The sequence below is a fragment of the Pezoporus occidentalis genome, unplaced genomic scaffold, assembly GCF_034315485.1.
Source record: "Pezoporus occidentalis ecotype Australia unplaced genomic scaffold, CSIRO_AGI_Poc_V1 ctg48, whole genome shotgun sequence".
Taxonomy (NCBI): domain Eukaryota; kingdom Metazoa; phylum Chordata; class Aves; order Psittaciformes; family Psittacidae; genus Pezoporus; species Pezoporus occidentalis.
The window spans coordinates 1,313,886-1,327,455 of record NW_026915813.1 but is presented as its reverse complement, the minus strand read 5'-3'; the positions used below and the strand labels follow the sequence as shown (position 1 = coordinate 1,327,455).

At 36.4% G+C, this 13,570-nt stretch overlaps 1 protein-coding gene across 3 annotated transcripts in view; it reads right to left on the bottom strand.

Moving 5' to 3' along the window:
- STX18 (syntaxin 18) overlaps nt 1–13,570 on the bottom strand; it is a 62,245-nt gene that overhangs the window by 15,184 nt on the left and 33,491 nt on the right. For 2 of the 3 annotated variants that reach the window (XM_062636356.1, XM_062636359.1), the window contains 3 exons: nt 5,265–5,380; nt 3,475–3,552; nt 3,305–3,371 (listed from right to left, as the gene is read on the bottom strand). In XM_062636356.1, the coding sequence (XP_062492340.1) occupies nt 3,305–3,371; nt 3,475–3,552; nt 5,265–5,380 (261 nt within the window). The remainder of the gene's footprint in view (nt 1–3,304; nt 3,372–3,474; nt 3,553–5,264; nt 5,381–13,570) is intronic. The other variant, XM_062636357.1, reaches the window with a different exon arrangement.

Genomic DNA, 13,570 nt, shown 5'->3' with positions numbered 1-13,570 from the left:
TTCACCAAAGGGTGATCAGGCATTGGAACAGGCTGCCCAGGGCAGTGGTGGAATCACCATCCCTGGAAGTGTTCAGAAACGTGTAGATGAAGCCCCTAGTGACATGGTTTAGTGGTGCTCTTGGAAGTCCTGGGGTAATGGTTGGACTTGGTGGTCTTAAAGATCTATTCCAACCTAGTTGATTCATTGATTCTATGATTCTATAATAGTTTAACCAGGATGAGAGTTATCCTCATCTGCTAACTGACACAATGGACTATTTAGAAGCAAGAAAAGTGGACTATACAAACTCCACACTACATCTAAGTCTCTCCTATGTAATTTTAATACAAAGGCGATGCAAAAAGTAAGAGGAATATTCAGTGATTCTATATTCAGTACTTGTCAAGTATGTTTCACTGCAGCACCAAAAAAAGCCTTAAATTAGCAGCAACATTTTTTCCAGTAAACTCCCATGGTTTACTGTGGTCTGCAACAATGCTGTAACTGCCACACAGTAGACTGTTAAATGCTCAGCAATTACACTGTTAGATAAGATAAAGAGCAAAAAACCAAAAAGGAGTGGGTCTGAATCACCTTCTGTGCCACCTTCATAACTTCCTCCCCTCTCAAACAATCAACAGTTGATCTCACTCTGATCTGCAATCTTTCCCTGCTGTTTAACTGGAGGTGTTGAATTTTGTGTTCCTCTCTTTTGTATTGTGTCTAAATTCTACCCCATAATTAGAAAATCCTCAGAAAACCAGAATATAATGCATTAGTCATCACTGAGTGACTACGTTATTTAAACAAGGAAAAAATGTAAGTGGGAACCTGTCTGAGTTCTAAAACCTCTGCAAGTACTGGGCTTTTGGTAATTTTACAAAAAGAACTCTCATCTCCTCATTTCAAGTTCCAAATTTGCATAATAATGAGGAAAAAAAAACTCATCTGGATGTCCATGTAGTTCGAATAATAGTTTGGATACTAATAAAACATCAGTTCCCCAGATAATAAAAATATCAGCTTGATTTGAATAATTGCATGCATAATTCACAAGATATTCTATAGGAAAAAGACGTTTCAAATTGAAATGAGAGATGAATTTGAATACCAGTAAACAAAGACTGGAAACCAAAGACCTGTATAGAAAGAGCTGCTGGTGTTTCTACTTCTCAACTTTTCATTCCTGGGAATTAGTCCTATATAATAGGCAGAACTTTTTAATCAAAAAAATATGAGCTAAAACATAAAGGCAAGTTATGTAAGAAAATTGTAACACTCAGGCAATTTGCTGAAGAGCTTAAGATGGTCATCAGTATAAAAGGAAACATGATGAAGTAGATTTCTACTGCAAACCCTTCAGTATTGTCTTGATATGTATTTTGACTAATTTGCAGGAAAAAGAAAGATCTGTACTAGGATTAATTTACTTTTAAAGAAATGCATTCTTTATTCTTTCTTGTTCTTACTTTGCACAATATGCTAACGTACAGAGTTTTCAATTAAAAATGAACAAAATGCCTGGGATACACTATTTAAAGAATGCCTAAGGTTTTTAAGTAATGAAACGTGTTCTTATCACATTAGTGTCTGCAGAAATCCTTGGGGAAATTACAAATGAACTAGTTGAAGGCATATGAAAAGAAAGACATTTTTTCTTCAAGTCATCATAAAGATTGGTTTATGCCTGTAATTTATTTAAATTGAATTTTAACTTAAATGACAATTTACATCACATCTGCAATGATACAGACTCCACCTGGTCGACATCTGTTTTCTACCTCTTAGATCCATAAAGGCAGGCAAAGAGGTATCTTCTAATATTACATAAAAGAACTACATCTTCTGGGTTAATTTTTAATGCCTTATTGCTGTTCATTTAAGTAGTATTCTAACTTCTGAAATAGCTCTTTCATTGCTCCATGTTTATCAGATTGAGTTTTCTCTGCTTAGTCATTTGAGAAATCTTGTATTTCACATAGAAACAGTAATATAAGAGTATAACAAACAGAAGAGCTGGCATTTGTTAGCCGGTTCTGTAACTGCAGGTACCATGCTATCTTTCTTTGAAGTTCTTTAGTGTGAAGAATACTGCTAAGGTTATGTATTTTTACACATGAAAAATATCACACAGTTTGTTTCTGTATATTTTTTCTGAGAAGTTATGCGAGTTACAAAAATACCTATGCCTGCCTTTTCTCTCTTAGCAAATTTCAGAACTGGTTTGGGATATTTTGCTTAGTTGGTTTTGGCTTGTGCTACTATTTACATCCCAGGAGAATATATTTGAGCAAATCTAATTGTACTTAGTCGTGCTGAATCACTTGGAAAAAGATGTACTTATGGACTTCGAAAACATCTCTCTAGTTTCAATGTAAATAGCTGATGGAGCCAAACACCAAACTGATAAGCAGTATAAAGTCTTGGAAAAACACTCAAGAACTTATTTATTGATTTGTATGTTCTGGAACTTGTTGGTTTTAAACTGAAATGTAAAGAATGGAATGTAAGGTTAGAATTCAAATAATGCTGGTTGAGAAGACATGGAAAGCCTTTCAGGTAATAAATTCCAAACCTGTTCATTTTCCTGTTTCATTCTTACACCTGTAAGTGTGCAGAAAAAGCAACCAAAGTAGTGTGGGGTTTGATACTTGACTGAAAAATACCCAAGATCAAGTAAAAAAAAAAAAAAGACCAGAAACACAGGAAGCACATTATCTTTAACTTCTCTCAGACATTTTCACCTCTAAAATAGCAGCCTGAATATATACTACGGCAGGAAGCAGAAACTACTTTGTTTCAGCTACAAGATATATTCAAGTTCCTACTTGACATGAAGACCTGCCCTGTCAAGCAGCATTTATTCACAACAGTTACTTGCTTTAGCAGAAAGACAGCGGCTTAAACAAAGAAGAGAACATGAGAGAGAAGTGAAGATCTCTTGTACCCAAACAGACAGTATCTTAAATAGCATCTTTGAGACATGTTAGCAATGTGCAGGATTTTGTTCTAAAATTATTTTGTGCAGAATTACTTAACGGGACACAGGAAAATGTTCTGTTGCATTTGTAAAAATTCACCAAGTTTGATTTGGTGTTTTAACATTTACATAAATGAGAAGCACAACAGAATTGGCACTGCCACTTACAGATGTAACTTCATATGCCTGAAGTGCCTGGACACACCTACTGACAGCAGAAGTTGCTCATCCAGCTACAGATTTCTGTTAAAACAATCTCCTTAGAATCTAAACATGTGTAATAGTTTTGTTGAATGTCCTACAAACTAAAGGCACAGTTAAACTATTTTTGACACTACTCACAGTCTCTTCTTATCTATCACTCGCTTAACTCGGATGGCTCTTTGTTCAGAATACAGCTTACACACTCCTGTTCAAGACAGCAGTAAACAAAATTTCAGGTTAGAAAAGCATCATTTCTTTCTTGGAAAATACAATCATTCATTTTTAACCATTCAATAAATATTAAGTACTTTTTAAGTAATCTTCAATGAAGTCCAAGACAGCTGTTCTGTGCTCCTTTACCTGAGCAGACTGGACGCCCTTGTGTGCTGAAATACAAAAGAAAGATACAACACAATATTTTAACCTTTACTGAACTGCACAAAAGTTTGCCGTTACAGTTGACACACAAGTAATATAGTCAAGAGCCTATTAACATTATATATATATATCTTAGTATTTATTTTAAACATAGCTATATTTAAATATAGCTTCTGTGAAACAGCAAATCATTACAATAAACTGAAAGCTGAAAATAACTAGTGTCTTACAATATTTATGTTATTGATTTCTTAGGTACGCCACTGAGTCATATTATGTCAATTAGATTTCTAAACAAGTATAGATGTCACCAAGCTAAGCACAGCAAAACATCTAGAGATTTAACTTGCTTACAACATTGAATCTCTAACATTTTACATTCTCTAGTGTACAGATTACATGGAAATCTTTGGGATTTATTGCATCAAGTATCCTTTTAGTTCACATACATGAATAATCCATATTTTGATGCTATGTAGTTCCCATGCATGACTGACATTCAGTGATTCTGACTAATGTTAGCAGTGTATGCTTGCAGCCCAGAAAGCCAACTGTATCCTGGGCTGCATCAAAAGGAGGTGACCAGCAGGTTGAAGGAGGTGATCCTGCCCCTCTGCTCTGTTCTTGTGAGACCTCACTTGGAGTATTGTGTGCAGTTCTGGTGTCCTCAACATAAAAAGGACATGGAACTGTTGGAACAAGTCCAGAGAAGGGCCACGAGGATGATCAGGGGACTGGAGCACCTCCTGTATGAAGACAGGCTGAGAAAGTTGGGGCTGTTCAGCCTGGAGAAGAGAAGGCTGCATGGAGACCTCCTAGCAGCCTTCCAGTATCTGAAGGGGGCCTATAAGTATGCTGGGGAGGGACTCTTCATTAGGGACTGTAGTGATAGGACAAGGGGTAAAACTTAGGGGAAGTTTAGATTGGATATAAGGACGAAATTCTTTGCTGTTAGGGTGGTGAGGCACTGGAATGGGTTGCCCAGGGAGGTTGTTAATGCTTGAGTGTGATATGGTTTAGTGTGAGGTGTCCCTGCCCATGGCAGGGGGGTTGCAACTTGATGATCTTAAGGTCCTTTCCAACCCTAACTATTCTGTGATTCTATGATTCTATGTTTCAATGGCATTTCAAAGCTGATGAAAATCTTTGGTATATTGACAAAGCACACACATACGGCAGGTCAACTTGAAAATGGCAAAACAAGTTCTCTCTACAGCTTGCATGAAATGGTGTTGTAAAGGTATGATCCCATACTCAGGTTGTCAAAAAGGCTCTTATTTTACAAGGACTCTGTTAAACTTATTTAATTATCCCAAATTTGGAAAGATTATACTTGTAATACCTTACAGGTGGACAAGATAGAAAGAGACAACCATTGAATTTAGTGAGCTTTGGTTCAGGCCTCTGTGCCACAGTGCTAAATTCCTATTCAAGTCGTAAATATTTAAGACTATCTTTTTTTTTTTTTACACTTGCTAATAAGTGAATATAAAGAAAGAAATAAAATTTTATGCTCTGCCTTCTCTCCCACTAACATTAGAAAATTAAGTACAGTACTAATCAGGGAATGGGATTACAAAGATGCAAATGAAAAGGCAATGAGACTTCACAAATCTCTTTCGAGAAGCATTTCAGATTCACCATGCAGTATTCAGCATTGTATCAGCCTTTATCAATAACTAAGGAAAACAAAAAAGCATTTAAGAGTTGCTCAATTTACCTTCTGTTCTCAGCTGATGAATGGCATCGGCACATGTCCTCATAAATACCTGGGCATCTTGATCTATCTGATCACGTTCTGTATCTGTCATCCTCACATAGTCGGACATAATATGGCTGAGAAAGAAGACAAACTGTCACTGAAGATATCCCCAACATAAAATCTACAAGTAGACATCTTAGACCTTCCTCCCATTCACTATACTCATGAAAGCTTTTCTGCAACACTGATTTTCATGGAAAAAGAAGTACAACAACCATTCTTCATAAAAATGCCACTTCTATAAAGCTGAGAGAGTGTTTTAACACATTTTTGGCTAGTAATAGATGTAGAAAGAGCAATATATCCTATAAACCATACACAACAAAATACTGAGTAGATAAGAAGATACAACACAATAATACATTATTAGCCTCAGTAGTTATTCCAACAAAGCATATTTCAATTCTGAAAACATGAGAACAAGTAGGATAAAGGAATAGCTCAAATGTTGAAAGAAATTAAAAAAATATATAATAGTTTTATTTTATTTTCAGTATCCTAAATACCAAGCTTCACTTTTAAAGTGGATGTGCTGTGAATTATGTGGATTCAAACCAGAGTAAAGAACAACACTGCAAAATAATGCATTGGAAAATGCACTAGAAAATTATTTTTAATATCACATGGATAAGATTTATTAAAACCTGTTCCCATTGTTTATTTCTATTTTAGATGATTATGTATTTAATAATGTCTAATAGGATACATATATCTTTTTTGTTGCTAAATTAATAAAAATGGAGGCTGTAAAATATAGCTGTAGCACATGGTTCATCTGGCTTGAAAATTAGTTTCTGCTTGCTGGACAGCTAGTACACAAACACAGATTAGCCAGCAAACAGTTACACAAACTAATTGGAAGTAATATTATAATACTTAATAAACTTGTTTGTTTCCAATGCTGCCATGTCTTTGACATCTAAATACCACAGCTTGTTCCCTCCCCCCACTACAAATTAAACTATTTTAAATGTTATAAAATCATTTTTTATACCTTACAGAAAAACATACAGAAACACATACAGTGTTTCCATTTATATTTTACTAGCTGAATTGCTCTCCTTTGGTCAGGATAGACTGGTTTCATAAATTTGTGCCAAAATCCCCATGACAGCTGTAATCAGTGGTTTTGTAAGCTTTAACTTTAATTTGCACTCTCTGAGAAAGCAGCTTCTGAATGATGAAAGATTTGAAATTGTCTGGTTTTAGACACATCTGATGGAGTGGCTTTCCACAGCCTGCTTACGATGATATATTGATAGTTACATATTCAGTGTAAGACAATTCATATTGTTAAATATGAGGACACACCTGTCCCCCACTCCCTTTGCACAGTTTATATAGATAGGTGTTTTTACTACTAGTCTGTGGCATAGCAAGTTCTCAACATGCATAAAGCCAGAAAAATCCATTTCTACATCCATCTCTGCACAAACCCAGACAGAACGCAACCATTATGATCATTGGGGATGGGTTCATGCATAACATCATTCAGTAAGCCCTGCCTACAGAGTTACTCAAGCATGTTAAGGCACATAAATTCAGATGGAAAACAAGAATGGAGTTACAGCCTTATGATGGGCCCTTGATGAAGCAAAAAAATCTCCACTCTTCTATTTCAGATTACAATAGTAAAACTTCTCGCCGGTCTGCGACTGAACAGATACAAAGAAACAGAGAACAGAAATAGGACCATTCATTTCAAAGGAAAGGACCAAGACAAAACAAAAACACATTAAAAAGTGAAGAAAAACCAAATGAACAAAAAAAAAAAAAAAGCAGCTGTCCCCTGCATGTCAGAGATACAAATACTTGTTCAGAAGTGCAGTGGCAGTATCACAGCAATGGACTGACACATCACTAAATCAAGAAAGGTCAAACAACCAGGTTTTTCAGAAGCAATCAGAAGAATTAGCCAAGACATGCACTGGTTAATGCATGCAGACAAGGGAGGAAGCGAAAAAAGAAATTCTTCCAGATTTTTATCCTAATCGATAAGAGAAAGCTTAATGAGAAATTAGGCTGGAAGCCAACTTGGGTTATCTGTGATTTTTAAGAAAGTGGGTGAAGAGTAAGATAAAGACAGTAGCTATCAAGTAGGCATTCTTCAATAGTCTAGAAAAGTTAGGTGGTTAAAGTGCATAGAAAAGGGAAACCTAAAACAGAACAGAAAAAGAATTCATGTGAACTAGCAGTTTTCATGTAGAAATTGCTTTATGATAATTTGCAGTTCCACCCTTGATGAAAAGGAAGAACACGCAATGCACTAGGAGATCAGCATAGCTACTCCATGAGCTCTTCATTGAGCTCAAACACAAGAAGCAGAAGAAAGTGCAAATTAGGTCTGACTGCTACTGACAAGTCTAAAGGAACACAGCATGCAGGGACTTAATCAGAAAAGGGTCAACTGCTGGATGAGACACACCTGGCAAGGGATGCCAATGATAACATGGGATTGCTCTGCAAACATTACTTAGAGGAACACCTAAGAATGTGGTGGTGGCTTGTTAGCTCAGTAGAGAAATAAAATTATACACTACAGTATATGAATAAATACTAGATGTTTAGTGCCTTTTTTTTTTTTTTTTGCATTGTTTCATCACTAAAGTCACTTGTAAGCTGCAGTTACTATTCCTTTTAGCTTACTGCTTCTAAATCATTTGGCCTCAATTTAGTACCTTCACCATTAATAAAAGAATCATAAATATTTGTTGATATTTTCATCAGGAATAACAAGTGTCAGCCAATATATTAATAACAGGATCCTGAGTGAATGAGTGTATAAGAAAGAGTGCTATACAAGCCAGGTCACAGCACAAGTGTATCTTGAAGGTAGTGCTTCCTGGGATAATGGTGAAGGTAAACTTGAAGTACATATCCCTCCTATATGTGCGTCAAAGGGGTGCTCTTGAAGTGAGCTAACTGGCTTCCAAGAAAGCCCAAGATGTATGCACATCCATAGACTGTGCAGAGACAGGAGTCCAGGCCTTGGAATAAAATAGCAAATGTATCAAATGGAAGGATACATCCCCACTGCCAAGAACTGGGGGAGGTTAAGTGAGTGCTTAGGTTGATGAAAAGATGAAGTATAGCAACTATCTTTTAAAAAACAGGGTTAAGGGGAAAAAAAAAAACCAAACCAACCAGAGAATCATAGACCACCCAGCCTAGGAAAATACAGGCACAAACAATCAAACAATTTTTAAGTGCTTAGGAAAGAACAAAAAGATAACCAGTAGCCAAGATATATCAAGAGTAAGACAAATGCAGTGTACTTTACTTCTGGGATGCAGTAACAAGTCTTATGGTTGGCTGAAGAACAATTATTGCTATACATCTTCTCTTTAGTGTGGCTTTTGTTATATCATCTCTCACGACATTCTCATAAGCTACCAGTGAATAAATGAATTGGAATAAATAAGCATCATACGGATGCGAAACTGTTTGAAAAGCTGAACTTGGAGTAGTCATATACCCAAACAGAAGGATACATTGAGTTGTGTTCCACAGGGGCTTGTCCTGAATCTGATGCTATTTAACACTCTCACATTAACAACTCAGACAGCAAAATGGCGTATACACTTACTAAATTTTCAGAGGCATAAAGCTAAGCAAATTAAAACTGTACCAAGAGAACAAGACTTCAAAACAATACTGCAAACCTGGAGAAATGACACGAAGAATTTGAATAAGGAACAGTCAGAGGCTCATTGTTGCAGCAGGAACAATTATCTGAACCCACAGAGAATGGGGAATAACTGATTAGGGAACAGTTCTTTAGAAAGTCATCTGGGATCATACTGGATCATAAACCAAACATTACAACAATGCTGTTGCATAAACAGTCATTACAATGGGATGCATAAATGCAGTATAATCCATTCCAAACAAAGATACTATTTCTGCTATCCTTAGCTTTGGACAAGGCCTCAGATTTGTTTCACTTCAACACCTCACTGCAACACCAACTGGGAGAGCATCCAAAGGAGAGGAAAAGTACAATCAAAGGATGAAAACCCAAATATACTGTAATTGTTGATTCTAGAGGAGACTGAGGAGAAACCAAAATAAGCTAACACAGAAAAGGAAACAGGAAAAGGCAGAGGGATGATATGGAATCTCCACTGAAAGAAATATTTAAAAGTAAGCAAAACACAGTGGTAGAAAGACCTAATCATTCCCTTCTTGAATGTGTCAGCCACGCTCCTTCCAAGCCTATCATTTCTATGATCCTGTTTTGCTGGTAAAGCAAAAGGAACCAGAGCTGATGGAGGCATTACACCAGTTTTTGGAACTAGTAACTATTTCTGCTGGTGCATAAAATATTTTTTGCTTACTGATTCAACAAACATACCAAATCAAGCAGAAAAACTTGATTTTCCTCCAACAACATATTACAAAAGAGAGAGAAGCAATAAGCTGAAATAAATCAGTTATAAAATACTGATATGTACTGTTTGAGCAGAGATATGTCCAATTTACCACCTGCAGATATTGCCTTACAAATATATACATAAATGTTGCTCCACACACATACATGTAACTGTGTAGGTACATGTACGTATGTACACATAGGTATAACTTTGGCTGGAAATAGAGCAGACATTTTTTAACTTTTTTCCCTTTAGGCACCTAGCATATTTTAACTATTTTATTTCTTATTTAACTACTAAATTGAAACATTATTTGTTACTTTTTGTGTGGTTTACTACTTTTTTCAATCCAAGCACTGACATAATTCCAAGGCAAAACCTCATCAACTCAAATAAGAACACACTCCCCAACAACATATTTAAGACATTATTTTTTTAAAAGTCTGTGGGGAAGCTTTAGCTACAGAACAGGCAGCACAGAAATACCCAAACTAGTATCTTCTTAAGTTATTGTTCATTACTAATTTACTAAAGGTACGCATCAGCCAAATTGTAACATTGCTGGCAAAGTCCTTAAAGATCATAATTTAGCAGGGATGATTTTCTAATATATAAATGTCTGGTATTTACTCATCAATTTAATTTTCTGATTATCTAGTAAACTAAAAAAAGTTTATCAGTTCTGTTTAAAGGGAAAGCCCGTGGTTACTTTGCCTTGAGGACTACACCCCATATGTTCCTTCTAAACACCATTATGAAGGCTAATAATCCTACTTGAAAAAGCTGGTGAGGGAGTCCTTGAGATACATCATAAACCAGATACAAACATCCAAATACGATTACCATTGCTGGTTTTGAATATTGTAACTAATTACTTTTCAAATACCCTGAGATGTCCTAAAGCATTTATTGACTGTTGAGTTTCACTTCTTTACAAAGATTCTTGGAAAGAGACTGCAGTTAACATCACAAGTAACAGCTCAGAGACAGTTACTATTAGCAGAAACAGAGATGTTACATCATCCCACCATGTAGCTACACGCTTATGATAAAGACCTGCCACTATGTTTACTGATCGCGAGTATGACATCCAAAGGGCTTCGTTAGGTTTGAAATGTGTCTATGAAGCCAGCAAGGAAATAATTAAAATCGTTTAAGTTGTTTTTAAGACAGGGCTCTAATGTGAAATAAAAAGTGATGATACATGTAAAGCTACTGAGTGACATGAGTCACTCATAGTCTTTGCTACTCATTCAGTGTTTTCATTATTATTTTTCCTTAAAATGTGTGTTGCAGAGAAAACCCAAGTTTTCACTATTATTGCCCTCAATTTTTAAGCCAAATGACAAAAAATAACCGTACATTTGGAGAGAAGTTTGAAGGAGCTTCTTTCTATACATGCCCCTCTGTAAATCAGTCGTCTTTCTAACAGGCCAGTTTCAAGTTTCTTTCCATGGTAACTCATGCTGTCAGTAGAAGATGACAGCATATCTTTGGTACTGCCAAAGCTCTCAGAAGTTCTACTCAGAGAAGAGAACTACGACAAGATAAACTGAACAAAACAGAAAAGTTCCTTATCACAGAAAGCTGAAAAACAAGGTGTAAGGGAAAGCAAATGAAGCCTGATAAACAGGAGAGGGTAGAGGTGCAATGGCCTATAAGTCAGCATGCTTAGATCACTGCATCATTAGTTTCATGTATTTTTCCATTCACATATTTTACAGCTAACAGTCAAATCAAGAAGAAAGAAGGCGAATAAGCAATTACTAATTCTTAAGCTTTTTGGACTCAATTTAGGTGATTTACTTAAATATTTAAAGTTTGAACAAATGGGTCAGGGCCTTTTTTCAGTTGTCTTTCCCATTGCTGAAAATCTCCCTCTAAAATGAACTAAAGACATACCTCCTGTAGCAGGATATTTTATGTATGCCAAAAATAAAAACTCTATTATTAAAGTTTATAGTCTGCAAAATTAAGGTCAAAGAAGCAATCAAGAACCTGGATGTAACACATTATGAAGAAGTTTTAAAAGGCATGCATTCTTAACTCAAAAGCCAAAATTCGTCAACACGTTGTGCTATAGTTGGAAAAACAAATAGCAGGGTTGACAAAATACAGGAGTCAATTTTCATGAACAAAATTAAGCTTCCTACATAAATTCCAGAAGAGTCTTTTAGTATTAAATTCCTTAAATTTTTTCTCACAGCTTGAGTATTGAAAAGTTATTAAAACTGTCTTGAATGACTGAGGTATTTGCTAAGACTGCAAGACTGACAGCATGGATGCTATGATCCTCTTTACATCCAGCAAGTGGAAGAGCATAAGCCATCTAGTATGAAATTTTAAAGTACAGTCTGTTTTAAGTTTGACCATTATGGACAGGATCAACTGCAATGACAGATGAGATTTGGAGGATTATTTTACTGTTTAATAAAAGAAATGACACTCCTTAGTAAATACGGGGGGGGGGGGGGGGGGGGCATGTGCAAAAATCACTGAGAATTACCATGATGACTGGTTAAGAGAGTTTACAAGAATAACACTGAGAGCTTTTAGAAACCAAAATAGCCTGGACAAATTTTGACTCGTCAATTTTATGCACATTACTGTTAATAAATTACAAATAGCACACAAAAATTAACTGTCACTGACTGTTCTTACTGCAATTATTTGCAGTTTCTCAGCCTATGCAATCACATGAAGTTTTCACACAGTAAACACAGTAATTTCAGTACTAAATTGGTAGCTCCATCTAGTGTTGTTCATGACCTATTCCAACAGAACTGAACAGCAGAGAGCTAGCCAAAACATGTAGCTGTACACTACCTCTGCTTGCTGCTTGGAAAAGCAGTTCCTCATACACCTTGCACACAGATTTGACACCCACCCAGAGCTTCATTTTCCACTGGCACTGACTATGAATAGCTCTCATGGCCTTACAATTATAAAATGTGCCAAATTTTTTGTTTGTGTGAAACAACAAAATACTGCTTTTAACCATCTCAGGGAGACAAAAAAGGGTGCCAGAAGTCTTCTGTCAACTCACTCTGGCACATATTTTCATACCACTGATTGTATAGATTGCTATTACTGTGGCAGTCCCTTTCATGCCTATTAAGTTGCTTCTCAGAAAGACTGTTCCTGCAGTATAGACTGAGCTTAAGGAATAGCAGCAGATGGATCTGTTCCTACTGTCTTCTCCTAGGGTATGGATATCTGTCTGGATAACACTCCTATCTGGTACCTGTGAAGCCTTTTGAAGAAAGGTATTAAACTGACTGGGACTTCAGCGTCTTTAACCCAAAATGACTTTAAGCTGCATTTTCACTACCTTGACTGCAGCAACAGCTTAGCTTTAGTCAGGGTTGTGGCAGAATCAGAATGCAGCCAGGGCTGACTCCCCCATGCAATACTGCAATCACATTACACAGGAAACTGAGGTTTTAGAATATCCTTTAAAAGGGAAAAATTACTTACACTGTCTCATTTGGATATAAGTTTTGAATTTTTCCTAATGGCTGAAGAGCACTAAAACTTTCTCCATAGAATAGTAACTACCAGAACTGAAGCCTTCAGTTTTGTTTCAGAAAAGCAAATCTTGTGGTGCTGTCCCCTGATGTGGTGTTCTCAATAATGACCCTCATCTGAAATTCACATTCCAGGGTATGAAGAGTTTGCATCATTCTACTCCAGGTCCTGCTGATGCTACTGACAGTATCCTTAGTGATAACAGGTTTAGTGTCACAGAGTGAAAGGGAAAACCTGGATCACTGTATCTCCTATTCTGCTGTCACAGGAACCACTTCAGAAACCTACTCTGCAGGTCCTTAGAAGGTGTCAGACTCTGACTGCCAGCTTGGTTTGTTTCAGAACTCACTCCTGAGAGCCAGA